Below are 17,188 nucleotides of genomic sequence, written 5' to 3' on the forward strand. Positions count from 1 at the left end.
AATTCATCTCTTGTAGTGTCCCAAATATTTTGCTAGTTGCAAGCGTCATAGAGCAATCATCTCCCAGGAACTGTTCTCCATATATGGCTTTTTCCATTGCCATTGCCACTGCATATCCTCACAGTTCTCAAGAAGTTAACCTTGAAAATAGATCAAAGTTTCTACCTATTTTTGATAAAAGTTACAGTTTAACATTCTTAATTTTTATGTTATTTACTTTCCTACACAATGCAAATCATAATTTCAAAAGCTGTTTTATTTTTCAGAGCATGTTTTCTTCAACACGCAGCTTCTTAAACCAGCAGGACCCTCTTTCCTTTCCTGTTGTCATCTGAAAAATAGATACTTCTGTATCTATAGAGATATAGACTAAAGTCACCTGTTCACCCTGCAGAACTTCAGATATTCTAAAATTAATTTCCCCTGTACAAACCAAAGGAAATATTTTCCGCCCATCTAACTTGGCAGTGCCATATTCTGTTCTATTATTTTCAGTGTAACTACTCAGTGTAACTGAGTTTTTGACAAACTCAGAAGTCTTTACAAGCGAAGGTTTTCATCTGCAATAAACCAGAAAGCAATAATCTTGACATAAAAGGCATTCTGAGCTTACCTGCAATGCACTACCATCGGACCAGCATCAGGTGGGTTACAGGTCTTGACACGTCTCAGGAAAGCTAAGAATGGTGTTGGGTGTTCTGGAACACCATGGTCAGGCCAGGCAGTGAACTGGAATTGCCTCACTTCCCTTTTCTCACTTGAACCATTCTAAGAAATGAAAAAAAAAAAAAAAAAAAAAAACTTTATGACAAAATTGTCATTTTATGTGATATCAGGGCCAGCAAGTGAAACACTCGGAGAGGAATACATAACAGAGAAGGCAATTTGAATCATATTTGGTACCAGAGAGAAACTGAACTCAGGCTATGTGGAGGAAAAAAATTTTCTTATATTCAAAATTGCATCACTGAAACAATGTAAGAGCTTTAATCATAATCTGCAGCAATTAATCACAAGAAGATCTAGTACTTCGGTTAATATTTCACTCAGTGAAGTTATGAATAAAGAGATTTCTGTATTAATCTACAAAATACCATGCTGGAATATGAGTATATGCTGACAGTAGGTTTCATTTTTCAGTTTTGCTAAGGGGTAAAGAGAGAGAAGGAGGGGATGAGAATAATGAGAAGGAGAAAAAGAGGAGGGAAGGCAGGAAGAAAAAGAAAGGAGGAAGGAAGGGAGTATGTGGAGGGAAGATAGAAATAAGGAAAAAGAGAGAAGGAAAAGAAGAAGAGAGTAGAAGGGAAAGGAAGAGAAAAGAAAGCAAAGAGGGAGAAGGAATAAAAGAAATTATATACCTTGTAAAGTGCAAATGTACGAACACAGTATGTTGCCAATTCAACCGTGTCTAAAAGGGTCACTTGGATGAGTCCATAAGTTTCTGTGCCTCTGCTTGGCCAGTACTGATCACACTTCACCTGTAGTGAAAAACATACAATTCCTTAATACTGTAAAACTGCTGTTTGTTGCATGCCAGAGTGTTTAGTCATTGTAGGTTTCAAAATGTAAGGAGTTACAATGTTTAAAAACAGCTATGGATTCAATACAAGATATTTCATTTTCCACAAGAACTGCTTTTCTGAGAGTGAGGCTTCTAATATCTTCTTCTACAATGGGTATTTATATATTCAGAGGTGTGGTGTGGATGGTCAAAAGTACCAATATGTGTAGATACACTAAAGAAAAATTAATAGTTATTTTGTGATAAATAAATTTATAATAAATTTATAAATATATACATTTATAATAGATAATTGTAATTTTTATATTACAGTTATAAATATATATAATTATATAAAAATTTATAATAGACAATAGATAATAGATAAAACATAACCTGATTAACTCCTCTTTAACATACTATAATTTAATAACATATTAATCTAGTGAGTGTAGATACACAAGTTTTTGAATACTTGTCATATTTAATCTATTTTATGTCAGTTTGAAAACATATAAAGTGTTTCTCTGATGCTAGTATGTTTGTCGCTCCAAACAGAATGTCTCTGTTTACATGGAAAATACAACAGATTCAAAGAGTACAATAACACTCTTTGATAGAGCAAAATCTCATCTGTAAAACACTACTCTTCCACACATTCCTATTAGCTATGCGTCTTTGCCACTGATGAACAAAAGCCTGCACACTGTGATTGTAAAAATATGCACAAGACAAGATGGCACTCTGCTGCTGTTGCCACTGCCGAAATGCAGCACTCACTGCCTCACTGCACTCACACCCACTGTTTGGTTAACATTCAGCAAGTGTTGATGAATGTCATTAGATGAAGTTTTTTCTTTCACTTGGAGGAATTCAATGGCACACCTTTGCTTCATATGCACAACCAGGTCAGACACCATTTTGTCAGAATGCCCCTTTGCTGCCATCTGTCACATGGCAACACAATAATGTAAGATGAGAAGGCTCAACCTTTATTGCCGTACCACCACTATCTGCCTCTGACACTCTGGGCCAACATAACAAAAAAAAAGATATTATTTTTGGAGCAGCCCTTGTATGAAACACATTTAGCATGTTCAGAAATATCTCGGTACAATACTGAATTTATCTGAGAAATAATTTTAGTACACAGATAAATAAAAAAGTATCTGCAACTATTAAGTGCATTGTGAAAATACAATTTCCTTCTTAATTCAGTGTTATGATGCATAAAGCAAAATCATGTTTGTAGGAACTTAAAAGATATGATTTGATAATTTATATAGATGATACGGTTTCATTCAACACATTTTAAAAGACATAGGACATTTCATTCAGAGAAATCTCCATTTTAAAACACTATAGATTGTATTAACAAGCTGAAATAATTCTGACTAAGATAATGCAGAAGAGAGCATACGCTTACAATCCTTTTTGAGACTGGATATGATGTTTAGTATTTATAATGAAAGCTATTAAGAAAAAAATCAATACAAGATGTCTAATACATTCAAAGAAGATTATACAAAATAGTACGGGGACTATACAAAAATATTTGTGTTTCACTGACAGATATATTATACAAAAATGTCAGTTCTGTCTGTAACAAAATTGCTGAAAGAGCAATTACTAAATATATAATGAATATCAGTGATAAACTTTGCAGGACTCCTAGCAGTAAAAAAAGCAACTGCAGGATACTCATTTCACTTTACCTTAATATAGATACTGTAACTTAGTTGCATTTTATCTAGAACAGTTGTGCTTTATTTTATCTCCTATAAGAAGACATTGTATATATATATATATATTTAGCAGCTAACACTCTTACCAGAACTAACTAGAAGAAACTTTGAAAGTTGTGTGTTCTCCAAAAACAACACTTGCTAATGTGTTTCCATTTGAGACAGTCCTGGGGAGGTATTAAGAACAGAACTAGGAGTGTGATAATCTAATGTTAAACATTTATCCAGAAATTTGTAGAAAATTTATCCTTTTCAGTTAAGATGGGAGAAAACTTGTATGCCTGCTTTTTTATAATCAGCCTTTGCTTTTCTTCATTTATTAGCTTTTCAAACATACACTCCATCAATTTTCCAATTTTTCTGGGATACTTTCTGTGATATCTAGCTGATACAGAACACTATTCCTGGAAGACGGCTTACACAAAATTAAATATTGTTTAAAATAAACACAATCTATAGATCACTGTATGCATTATTTGAAAGTGGAAATTATGAAAGTAAGTATCAATTTTTTTTAGAAAGAAAAACTGATTTTTGATTGATACAATTTTGATTTTCTGGAATAGAATATGAGGTATTTTTTTGATGAAATTATATTCTTTATTCTTATTGTCTCTTGATTTTTTCCTGGGACAAGAGGTCTTCAAACATGTGTTCTTATCTGTCCCTAGATTTTTGCTAGTGATCACAACACTTACAATATCAACATTCCTAACAATATATCTTCGTGAAAGATGAGAACAATGTTTTGTACCAGCATTCCCAGGAGAGAAGAACCAAATAATTGAGACAATCAAATGTTAAGACACTGTTATCTAAAGCAGAGTTCCTGCTAAATGTTTTATCCAGATTTTTCAAAAATGTATGATTACAATCCTGGACTGCAGCTCTTAAAGTAAGTTTATTTTCAGATTACACATTAATATTTTTTTCAGAAAAAGAGTTCTCAAAACCCTTACATCACCCATAATGTAGTATGAAATGTTTACAAATCTGTTTTTAAAAGGTGATTGCTAGATGTATTTTACTTCAGCTCTATGGACTGCACTTAAATGTCTTCTGTTAAGGGGAATGTCTTCCTCACTTGTATATGTGGTTTGAAAACCTGACAATTTGAATGTGGTAAGCACAGTGACATTTAATGTAGGCATTCTCCTAAAGAAATGCAGACTAGGGAATTAATTTATTTTCAAACCAATTTTGCAACAAGATTTTGGTGAACTTCATAGTCTTCATCCTCTACTTATCCACTCAAGGATAAGAGATCCCACTTTCAAGGACTGAGCTATTCCTCTGCAGACTACATACACCTGTACACAGTGAGACATTTTTTGGCATCTTGACTCTACAAGAAAATAGCTTTTCCCAGTAATTTCCTAATGCTCTCTTGCCTGTCACTGTAGATGGCAAGAGTCATATAAGAATGAAAGAACTCACTGGAAATTTTGAAGAAAAATTAAATTACAAATAATGACAAGAATACCACTTACTACTTCCTTTCCTATCTGATCCTGCTTAATTGCCATATATAAGTTCTCATGACTTCAGCTGTCAAAAGACATGTAAATATATTATAAAATCTTGTAAATACCATAATAGTAAACACAATTAGAAGACATAACTAATGATAACAACATTCTTGCATCCTGCTTCTCAAACATACGCATCTTTTCTTTCTTGACAACTCTTACATGCAGATCACCTTTACTTTCTGTGGAGGTTTGAGCATTCTCTGAAAGCAAAAGTGAATGCAAAGTTAAATGCTTTCTTTTCTGTGAAGAATGAGAATGTTGAGACCATTTCAAACTTGAGGGGCTTAACTAGTGACCAGAGTCTTAAGAATGTTTGTGGATATTCACACTTTGACAAATTACAGACAACAGATGGTTGCATAAACAGAGCTGAAGAAAAGTTATTTTCATCTGAACATATAAATACAAATAATCCTGACAGCCAAGGGCAGAGAAATAGTATTCCAGTGCAAAGTTCCATTAGTTTGACTGAGAAGTCCCTTCAGGTGAATCTTAACAATGAACTAATTGTTACAGACTATCTGAGATTATAAGGTCAAAATGCAGTTCATGGAAGAGAGTGTAAACTAATAATAGGCAGATTCATACAGTGTATTCCTTGTTGTATGAATAGCATATGAATTATGTTAAATCTGAAATAACAGTAGCATGTGACAAACTTCTTCTTTTGGTTTTCATAATAATAATAGCCCTCTACAGACAAAAATCTCAGAGTTCATTTTCAAAGTCTTTCTTCAAAAAGAAAATACCTCTATTTGCTGAAAGAAAATGTCTCTTTAAAGGTCCTTTCCAACCCAAACTATTCTATGATTCTATAATGCTGAATCGTAATAGTCCAATAGAAAAGTAGTGCTGATAGTTGCTGATGAAAACTGCCTTAAATGCTAAAAGGCTAGATGGGTGCCTCAGACATTTCAGCTAATGCTCTGTCTGCAAGCAGTTGCTATTTAAAGTAATTGTGCTTTTTGCAACAATGCCATGACACATAAATATCAGGATGATCTGAGTCTAAATATCACAGACAATAACACTAGTGTGACAGACTGTAATGCAAGGATTCTACAAGAAAAAATGAAACAAAACACCCACACTTTGAAGGCCATTTTAGAATAAGATTTGGCAATGTGTCATCCATTCACTTTCATGCAACAGTAAATGGCAGATTAAAATTTTGAAGTCCTGCGAGAAATATGGTTTCATACGGTTTTCATACAGTTTTCAACAGTCTATGTTTAGATTTTGGTTTGAAGAAATACCAGATTTAATAGAGTTCTAATTTTTGAAGGAATTGAACACCTTTTCCCTGGAAGACAGAACTTCTAAGCCTCACCAAGTGTGTTCCCAAAACAATTGATTGTTTCTAAACATTTTTTTCTAAAAATAATTTTTTTTCCCACTGCAGAACAGAGAACAATTGTATGCAGTGATCTCTAGTATGGATTTATAGTGCATACGTACTTGTAAGATAGTATAGACAAATGAATACTAGGTTAGTCATTAGCACTGAAAGATTATTGATAATTAAAAGCATGACTCCTATTATAATCCTTATGACTGAGTGTGGTACAGGCATTAAAATAAAAAGAAACTGACTTTAAATTGAGAGTTGGGAATATTTGAAATATGCTCTCTAACTTCTCTTTCATCTTCGTCTATACAAGCCAGTAACAATTCAGAATTATATTTGAAATTCATCAATCTGACATCCCCTTTTTTTTAACTCTTCATAACAGCATGGAAAACAGGGCCATAGTGAATCTATTTTGAAAGATGAGTCTGTCAAACAGTTTAAATACAGCTAGATTTTCCAAAGGTAAAAGGCTTCTATGAAGTAAATCCAGAGGAACTAGGGAATGGGCTGACTACTTTTATGCACCATTCTTTTCCTGTACTCAAGACTGGTCACTGTAAGCAGCCTGAATATTCCTTTAACTGGAAAAAAAAAAACAAAAAAACAAAATCATATCAGAATATGGATATATTAAACAATTCATGGGTTCTACTGAAGATTTTCTATGGTCCATACAAGAGAGCCATCTCTTTTAGCTGTTGTGAGTATTATGTAAGAAACTAAAAAAATAAATAAAAATAAAAATAAAAAAATATAAAAATATATTAAAAAAATAGTTTAAAACATCTGAGCAACAAAGTTCTGTTCTTCTCACAATTCTTTGTTCACTTGAAAGCTGGGCATGAGATGAGAAAGGATGAAAATGGGAAACAGAAAACTGGTGAAGAGATTAAAATTCTAGAGGCCTTAAAAGTTTTCAGCATTATTTCAGCTTAAAAAGCTGTAATTTCAGCTGAAAGCATTCAGAGTTATTTCACGTTCTTGTGAGACTGATCAGAAAGAGCACCCCAAAAACATTAGTAGCATGAGCCTCCCAGTACACAGCTGTATTCATTAACTTCCTCAGAAAGTGGTAAAAACTTTACAATTGATGGTAAATTTAAATCAGAATGTTCTCATCCAGAAGTACTTGTCTGATGAACTCAAAATTTGAACATGTGTTTCTCATTGTAAATACCAGTCTTGAGTCCTTCTACATAATCTGACAAACAAGAATTTCCTAGTTTTTTTTTTTTTTTCCCTAAATAATAATTAATTAAATCACTAACATTTTCAAGCCTGAAATTCCTTTAAAAAGTCCCTGTAGTCGTACAGTACTATATGACAAAGAGCTTAAACAAAAATGAATTAATACCTGCATTTAAAAAAAGTATGCAGAATTTTAATTTTTGTTAGGAAAGTTTATAACTCAAAATGTTAAAGGCCATAACCTATAAGTGTCCCTTTATCTGCAATAAGAAAAAAATTGTATGAGGTAGTACTTTATGTCTTACCTCAAGCACAAAGCAAATGAATGAAGCAAATAAATTCAAATTACAGACTTACAATACAGTTTTCATTAAACCCATTGCTGTACACGCCTCAGGAAAACGTTATTTTCCAGAAAATTACTAGTTTATCCTAAAGCAAAGAGAAACAATTTCATTTATGGGTGCAGAATCATAACACAAAAAACTTGGTAGTTATTTGACAAAAACTACATTGTCAGTTTAGCAGGTACTACTTTATCATTTAAAGTAAGGCTCTAATGTTGGCAGTTCTTGACAGCTTAAAGAGACTGCAGAAAGCATCCTACAGAGTTTGCTCCATTCATGACATTATATTTTGAAAATTCTTTCAATACCATGAAATAGATACTCTTTCCTGCAAAGTTGATTTCTTACTTGTAGAGCCCCACAGGAAGGGAAAATGGTTGATTGGCATAATCTTTTTCACAGCTTCTAATGTACCAGAAAGCTAACACATTTTCTTTCTACCATATAAAACAAAACCAATTATTTCTGACTTCCGCATTTATAATTTTTCAAACCTTTGATTATTAACATTCTCTTTGAGATTCTCTGTAGTTTACCAATCGCTTTTCACTTAGAGCATTCATTCTGTATGTGCTCAATTTCAAATGCGTATAAGCTGAAATAAACAGACACAGATTGATAAAATTGCTCTTAGTCTTTGCAGTAGCATTGCAGAATTTATCACTGTATTAACACTACATACAGTTCTCATATATTATTCTCAGATATTCTCATGACTCTTTTGATTGTTGATGCAAGAGTTGGAGTTCTAGCTGAGGTCCCTTGGCATAACACTTCTTCCTGAAGTGGGTGCAGTTATATTAGCATATATCCATAACTAGATGATTGTAGTAGCACTGCATGAATTAGGTACCTATGACTGATTGCTTTTGAATGAAAGCTGTGCTCCTCCTGCCCTTGCTTCTCTGAGAATGCTTCTATAATGACCAGACAGATTGCCAAGTTTCATAGTTCTGTTAGGAAGTAGATGGTGACTTCTCCTAATTCGGCTCCTACAATGGTGCAGAAATTCACATCTTAGCATACTGGGAGCACTGAAGAAAGGAAATAAAATTCTAATAGTACCTTACTGATAAATTAGTGATCAATTTTCCACTAAAACTGGGGAATGAACCAATTACAAAACTGTACGCTTAATTAATTGTTAGAAAAACAATAAATTTTGGAACAAGAGAGTGCTATCTGCAATGTATATCCTGCCCAGTAATATGCATGTTAGAACTCTTAACTTACTTCTCACCACATAAAAACATGCATATTTTCTAATTCCTGCAGAAAGTAGAAAAACTTTTAATTATTTTGTTCCAATATTTAAATATGCATCTTATGACTTTAAAAAATAACAGTTATATCCACTTCTGCTGTCACAGCATAATACACAGATCAACTGTTTTATCTAAAGTGAAATACACATTTGTATGTGGGAGTATATTAATATAATTTGTGATGGATTGTTAAGTGCATGTATTAATGACATTTCTGCTCATATTAGTGAAGATGTCTTATTGCCATTTATATTTGATCCAGTACTGTGACAGATAATAACTCCAGTATAACCTGTCAAAACATACTTGGTGCGAAAAAATCTCAAATTTACTGCTGTAATCCTGCACAACAAATGGGAAATTACATTAATCAAACTCCCATAAAACTCTACTGCAATTCTGTATTTGTATGGAAACTTTCATGCATTTCAGACAGACAAGCAAAGCAATGTCCTTAGATTCCTTTGCTTACTACTCACTGTTGTGCATGTAATATCGCCTTTTCTTACCTATATATAATATAATCAGGTAAGCTACATTATATATCAGTTTTTAATTTGCCATCAACATATTAAGATTCAGTAAAAATGTTAGAAATTTTTGCCTTTGAAGTCGAATATATGGGTTCTTTTCCTATCTGCCTTAATGCAAGGACTGTGCATCAACTTGATGTAAGTCCTCATAGCAAGACTATAATTGTAAGTTTGTTTCAAAGCACAATTGCACTTTCCATTGTGCATATTCAGATTTTTGATTATTGTACGCTTAAATATTTATGTATTCTTTGCTTATAATACTGATGATAATATTTCCTGACAGCCAAATGACTCTGGAGCAGGCAAACAATATCAGAAAAAGTATCCTCATGTACTCAGTGAATCATTTGCAAATTTGAATGAAACTGGTAGTATCACTATGAAAACAAAAGCCTTCCTCATAGGTATTGAAGCTCAGGATCTGCCTCTTATCTGAGCAATAGCTAGAATTAATATGGAGACATTTAACTTTGATCTTACTGAGGCTCTTTTGACAGAAGGCTCTATTTCTAGACATTATGGTCCTAACATAGATAATATTGCCAGCCAGGTAGAAGGAGTATGTGTTCTCCATCAGTTATAAAACAATAAAGTGTATTCAAAATAAGGAATTAAAGGAAAGAAAAAAGATTGAATTCTGTTTCAAGTGAATAATCTGCAACAGTACTGCACTGAAACAGAGAAAAAACCTGAATGTTTCTTCTCCAATTTATATAGTATATTTTAATATAAAAGATTTTTGCTAAAGAGGAGATTATTCACAAGATGAATCATTCTGATCATTCACAAGAACATCTATTGTAATTTGTAAATAAGTGAAAGTTGGAAAAAATTGAACCACACTCTAAATCACGCAACTTAGAAAGTTCATTTAATTCAGTGAATCTGGAAAAAAAAAAAAAAAAAAAAAAAGGAAAGAAAGGAAAACAGGAAAAAAAAAAAAAGGGAAATCCATATTTCTGGAGGAGGGAAATATAGAAAAGTAAGAGAAGTATCAAACATTAACATTTAACAAGCTTTGCAGCCTTCCTTGGTGTAATGCACAACTGTTTCTCTTAATCTCTGATTTGCACCCTTATTCTTCTTTTTCTTTCACTCAGATTAAACAATTATTCTATCAACAGTGTTTCATTTACTAACAGTATATATAATCATTTTTTGTGTATGTTTCAGAGCAAAGTAGATTGCTCTGAAAGAAATGCCTCCTATTTATTTCCATAGAAACTACAAGACATATGAAGAGCATAGTAACACCATTGATAGAGAAAATTCTCATCTACAAAGCAGTGTTTTTCAGCATAGTCACCACCATCAGCTATGCATTTTTGCCAGTGATGAACAACAGCCTGCATGTCATGCTTGTAAAAATATGAACCTGTAGAAGTGATACACTGTCACTGTCACCACTCCTGAAAAGCACCAGTTACCACCTACTGTGCTCCATCCACTCTTTGGTTTCCATAAATGTTAAGTCCCAGTAAATACCAATAAGTGCCACTTTCACTGCCGAAGACAATTCCATGAAACACATTTGCTTCATACACACTTCTGTGTTAAACACCACATTGTCAGACTGCCCCTCTGCTGCCATCTTTCACATGGCAACAACATATATTGGAATACTGGCAGGAAGGCTCAACATCCACTGCCATATCATCAACATCTGCTTCTACTGTTGTGTTCCAGCATAATAGAATAGGAGGCATTACTTTCAAAGCAGCCATCATGAATTATGTGCATGATAACTGAAAGATGGAGCTGACTTTCAGTAGTTTGGCTTTCGTCAAGTGAGATTCAGGTGATAGCATCTGAAACAATACTGACAAAGTGTGAAAGGTTGTAAATTAAAGATCTTCTCTTTTCCTAAAGCTTTTTATAGCTGAACAAGTAAACTATATATTCACTTTAATATCTTTAGTTGACGAACTCAGCTGTAAAACTGTGTGCATTCTCAAACCTAAAGATAGTCAGACATCTAACGCATGCTAATGAACTGACTTTGTTTCAATGGATGCAATTAAAGTCCACATCTTTATCTACTCTGTCCAGGTTAAAAATGCTGATATCAAGCTGCAGGACTGTACAGTGAATAAAAGCAACCTAAAACAAAATGACAACTTGAAGATGGAAAATAGGTGAAGTCCCAGAGAGAAATGATTTTACCTTGAGACAAGAATAATGGTCAGGTTTGCAAGACACAAAGTTGAACCAGAAGAAAAAGAGAAACGAAATTAGCAGTGATCTTCATCTTTAAAGTTATAAAACTGTGTTTATATTTCTAGCATGAAATTTCACTTCTATCCTGCTATAAGAAATACACTACACTAGAATTACAGCTTGAGAAAAAACAACAAAATCTTTTCATCACATTTTTCCTATGCAGATTTTCCCATTGCTCCTTCAATATCAACACCATTATTTGCATTACTTATAGTTACTGTATTAGAAAAAGAGGTAATCTGTGTGCCATGTTTACACTGCTCCAAAATCCATGGGAGTTAGACTGGAGCTTCATAATGTGCTGGATATGTGCTATCTAACAATATACATTGAGTACATAAAATTTGTATCACCTATGAACACAGAACTAGCTAAATTATGCACTAAGAAAACACAAACACAAGCACTGCATGAACAGACAATCCATTGACTAGACTGTCTGGTCTCTCATTATGCTCAAGGGACATATTGCTGCTGAATGCTAATCACTTGTGGAGGTGATTGTTATTCTGATCAGCGGTTTTTAGAATGCAGTCAGCAAAGGGGAGATTTATTTTAAAAGTCTGCTAAGCAATTATTGAGAGGAATGAATGGAATTTCATTTAGTTACATCAAAACATCTTTCTAGGCTATGGCTGTCTGTGGCCTGCAGTATTAAGATAAACTCTCAAATATTTAAATACACCTTTTGAAATTAACTGCTTATTAGGATCAGATTTTTTCTCAGCATTGATACCATTTGCAGCAACATTATTATATAAGAAGCAATTACTGAAGAAATGGACAGAATTTCATTTGCTTAATTCCAAAGAACTTTTAGTACCTACACTAAGGCCTGTAGTCTCCAGATAAACTGTAACTTTCTGAAAATTACTCTCTTCTACTTGCCAACAGGTACACCCATGTACAAGCAGAAAGTGGTTCTATAATTATAATGATACACATTGCTTGACCTGAAAAATAAGTACTTTATTTAAAAAAAAAAAAAAAAAAAAAAAGTTAAGAGTAAATATATATATATACTTCATAGCCTCCATAAATGAATGAATATTGCCAAGAGATTCAACAATTGTGTAATCACTGCAACTATGTGTATCTAAGCACACAAAAAACATCAGTGACTACACATTACATTCTCTAATATTCCAAATATACGTGCAGAAATACATCATAATTTTGAAATGGAACTCATCCATGAGTTGCTGAAATATCAGCTATTTTCCAGTTATACACTTTTTATTAATTTAAAAAATTTTCTAAATCTTTTCTCTTCCTCCCTAATTTATTTCTCTCCTTCATGAACTTTCTACGTATGTTGTCCAGTGCCTTTGTTTCCTTCACATCTTGTATCTCTCAGGACCTTCCATTTGCAATACTTTATCCTGCTTCTCACTTGCAGATCTCTACCCTTTCACAGAGGCTCCCAGGAGCATGTAACCCAAGACCTCTGTGGTAATATTTTTTCTATGTTAACACTCATGTTTGTTATTCTGCTCAGCATTCATATTAATTGCAAATCCTGATTCTTTTAGTGGTTTCCCATGGGAAGTAGTTACTACAGATGTTAGAATCACCCTTTCCTTCTCACCTCTGATTTCTACATTTGGCTACAACTTCTGCTTTATACTGCGGGACCTATTTGTGTGTTTCAGGTTCAGCAGTAAACCTAAAGCAGAACCTTCTCCAATCAGTGCACGTTCCCATCAGCAGTAACAGCATCATATGCAGGAACAACCAAAGAGGAGTTGTAGTTTGTCTTGATATAATATACAGAATTATTTTGGAAAAAGAATATTGGGGGGATCACCTTCTCTGCTTTTTCTAACCATTTCCTCTTTTTCTTTCTTCTCCTCTGCCCCAAAAAGTATTTACGATTAGAACTAATGTGTGTCATGAAATACAGACCTTGCTAATAAACCTTTGTGCAGCTGTGTTCTGTGGCCACTCTTTCCATCATTTCATCTTTATACATTGTATATAAGAAAACCAACTATTTTTATTTCCCCTTACATTATACTAATATCCATTCATCACTTCTATTATTAAATGTTTTAGTTCTTTGCTTTCCTAATTTTATAAACTTTAAAATTTTATTTGAAGTATCACAGAGAATTTTGTATTCCATTACTGCATATATTATTTATGTTTTCCTTGCATCCAGAATGTGCTACAGTAACATTCTTATATTTTTAATCCTCAGTGATCTTAAGTGTAATCTATACCACACAAAACTGAAAATTGAATGCATACATACATGAATTTTCTTATCACAATATGATATAATTATTGATATTACAAAACAAATAATGCTTTCAGTCTTTCAATCACCTCCTAGTGATTACAGATGACTGAAGAACAACAAAATTCAATGTGGATCAAGAGATGTCAAGATTTTCAGAGGATAAAAACTCTACCAAATAAATGGTGTGACTGTAATTTCACAGATGAAACTAACATTTCCTATGCAAGTGATTTTTGTTGTTTGGACACTTCTAAACAGTAGCAACTGAAGAAAAAAGGTCAGCTCTTGTGTATATGCTGGAGGCAGACTAACACATATGAAACAAAGAAAAATCTTACCTGAAATGATTTATCATATAATCTTATGATTTCTGTTAGAAGAAATCTTAAACATCATCCAGTTCCAAACACCCTGAAATTGTTTGGGATACCTCCCACTACATCGTTTTGCCCATCATTCCATCTAGCTGGCCTTGAACACCTGTAAAGACAGGGCACCCACAACCTCCCCCAGCAACCTGTTCCAATACTTCACCATCCACATAGTGAAGAATCTCTTTTTTGTATCTCATCGAAGTCTAATCTCTTTTAGTTAAAAACCTTTACTGTTGGTGCTACCACTGCACTCTAATGAAGTGGTCCATCCCATATTTCCTGTAGTGTCCTTTAAAACACTGAAAGGCTGCTGTAAGATCTCTCCAGAGTTTTCTCTTTTCCAGGCTATACAATCCCAACCCTATCAGCTTGTTTCTCAGGTAGAACAATACTATTAACTTTGTGTTTTGCTGTATGTATATGTTTTCCTTACCCGGGACCTCTCTTCCAATTTTGTCATCATGACAACAGTTGCACCACGTTGCTCCCACATCATTCTCCAGAAGTCTCCAAAGGTTTCTGGCAATGCCCCTTGTGTTGCTATATATGCATTCTGCTTTCTGTATCCATCTATGTAGTTGGCATTGATATAGTCACTTCCTGGTATGCCTGCAAAGAAAGAAGAATGAACATACTGGGCAGCATTTCTCTGAAGTTGTATTGTGCAAGAGCTAAAAATCCTATTACAAAGCTGAACTGTAGAATCTGAAAGTGCTGTATATCATGTAATACATACGTTCCTGAAAGTGAGTGCATGCAGCTTCTTGGGTATGCTCGCCACTCTGGGAATATCCATTCTTTTTAATTAAATGAGCCAATTTGATAAGGAAGTAAGAAGTCTGAAAATATATAGGAGGAGAAACCTGGGAGTGAAAACAGCAATATGCACAAGCTGGTTTGTCAGTGCCTGCTGTCACCTATTCACATAGAATCATCTCCCTTGACCAGGCAGGGCAGCCTCCCCACCAGCACTTGACTGAGTAGGCTTCAGTCAACTCTCTCATTGAGCTTATTGCATTTCTTTCAAATACAGAAAAAGATTTCATGCTGCCAGATTATTGACATTATTGACATATGCATTTTTCCCAATAAACAGGAGACAAAATAGCTTTATTTTAACAAAAATTAGCAAGCAAGTAAAAAAACTGGAATCTTCTGTACATTGTATGCATGAAATACAGACATTTACAAGCCTGAAATTAAATACTTGAAATGGAGACAGAAGCCAAGAGATACTTTCACACTGGACCTACACTGTCATTCTCCCGAGACTCCGATATGTTGGACTAGACAGGGACTTCAAGTATGCCTACCAGAGCCTTTGGCAAGTAGGCACTTGCTCATTTTGTCTACTTACAGTCCCACATGGTGTTGAGCCAGATCTTGGTCTTTGGTTATTTCAGTGAGATCATGATTGCTATGGCTGTACTTAGAGATGTGTCATAAAATACTGCCTGCCTAGATGCTAGCTGTAGAGGAGATCTTGTTGCTGCTCTGAACTAAAAACAGAAGTGCTGGCAAAAAAAAAGAGGTAATTATAGCCATATTTATATCAGTCCCACATCCACTGGATTCAGCGGTGAATGGTCCAGCTGTTGGCTCAGACTATATGCATGCTGCCTAGAAACAGAATTATGATGTCACTACTGCTGCTGCTGACTGGAAGAAGACAACATATTTATGTGAGATCACAGGGCAGGTGAGATCCCTGAGCAGTGTTTCCCATATTACTGCTGTGTTGAGCATTAAGGTGTTCCCAAGAAGAATTAGCTGAAATACACAACTGTGCATTGTAACAACAGGTTACAAAAGGCATGTTAATGTAATTAACAGAAGTTACTTCCTGTCTGTTTAAAAATTAATGCCTATGTTTGCACAGCCAACCTACTACGTCCAAGTCTACAGCCCCAGGATATGGAGCAGGTTGCACCAACAGTTTCATAAGGCAGTCAAGGTAGTACAACCTCACAGACTTATTCTAAAGGTGTGACTATTTTGACTTCACAAACAGTATTTCACTTCACGGAAAAAAACAGAGTTTCTTTTGACATAAATCACAAGTTGCTGAATAAGTTCAATGGAGTGTTTCTCAAGGTTTCTGTCAGAAGCTGAACTTCCATAATTATTCTGATTAGTCATCTTCTGCTGGTGATCACAATCTAGGAATGACCTAGGGTGTGTACTCCAGTCTTACTTGACAACCAGTGGCATATATCTGAAAATATCTTCCAAAATAATAAAAGAAAAGAAATCTGAAATTATTCAGATTATGAGTTACTGCAACTATAGTCTGGCATTAAAATTTGCCTTTATGTCCCCATAAATTTGATAGGTTTTCTTGTTTTTTATGTTCAAAATATATTTAAACAGAATTTTTAACTTGATTTGACTTTCTGTGCTAGTAAAGGAAAAACCTGACAAAATGTTTTAGAACAGGAGACTTTATAGCTTCAGGGGCACAAGAGAGGCAACAAACGGCATTCCTCAGACAGGATGCATGGACACAGGAAGACTGGCTGACTATTATTAGAAGTGATTGAAATTCTCTTCTGTGAAAAACAGAATAAAATGTATCACCTTCAAAACATAATATATAGCTGAAAAGTGTGATTTACTGCCATAAGAGGTTGGAGTTCAAAAGCCTCACTCTTGAAAACTTTAACTTCTTTACACAAGAGTTCTTATTGTGGAAATTGGAAATAACGGCTTAGAAAATACAATTTCTAGGCAGAATGTCGTATTTTCTTCCCTTATCAAGATAATAAAACATTTTAGCACAAAACAGATAAAAAAGTAAAATGATGCCAACAGGAGAAATCTACACCAACTGAGTATTATTACCAAAGGAACTGAGAAAGCTGGTAAGAAATGTTTTCTGCATAAATTA

The 17,188-nt window shown here is 34.0% G+C and overlaps 1 protein-coding gene across 14 annotated transcripts in view; it reads right to left on the bottom strand.

Moving 5' to 3' along the window:
- PTPRD (protein tyrosine phosphatase receptor type D) overlaps window positions 1–17,188 on the bottom strand; it is a 1,217,200-nt gene that overhangs the window by 41,589 nt on the left and 1,158,423 nt on the right. For all 14 annotated transcript variants that reach the window (XM_048930990.1, XM_048930989.1, XM_048930988.1 and 11 more), the window contains 3 exons: window positions 14,735–14,910; window positions 1,359–1,478; window positions 614–768 (listed from right to left, as the gene is read on the bottom strand). In XM_048930990.1, the coding sequence (XP_048786947.1) occupies window positions 614–768; window positions 1,359–1,478; window positions 14,735–14,910 (451 nt within the window). The remainder of the gene's footprint in view (window positions 1–613; window positions 769–1,358; window positions 1,479–14,734; window positions 14,911–17,188) is intronic.

The sequence above is a fragment of the Lagopus muta genome, chromosome Z (genome assembly GCF_023343835.1).
Source record: "Lagopus muta isolate bLagMut1 chromosome Z, bLagMut1 primary, whole genome shotgun sequence".
NCBI lineage: Eukaryota > Metazoa > Chordata > Aves > Galliformes > Phasianidae > Lagopus > Lagopus muta.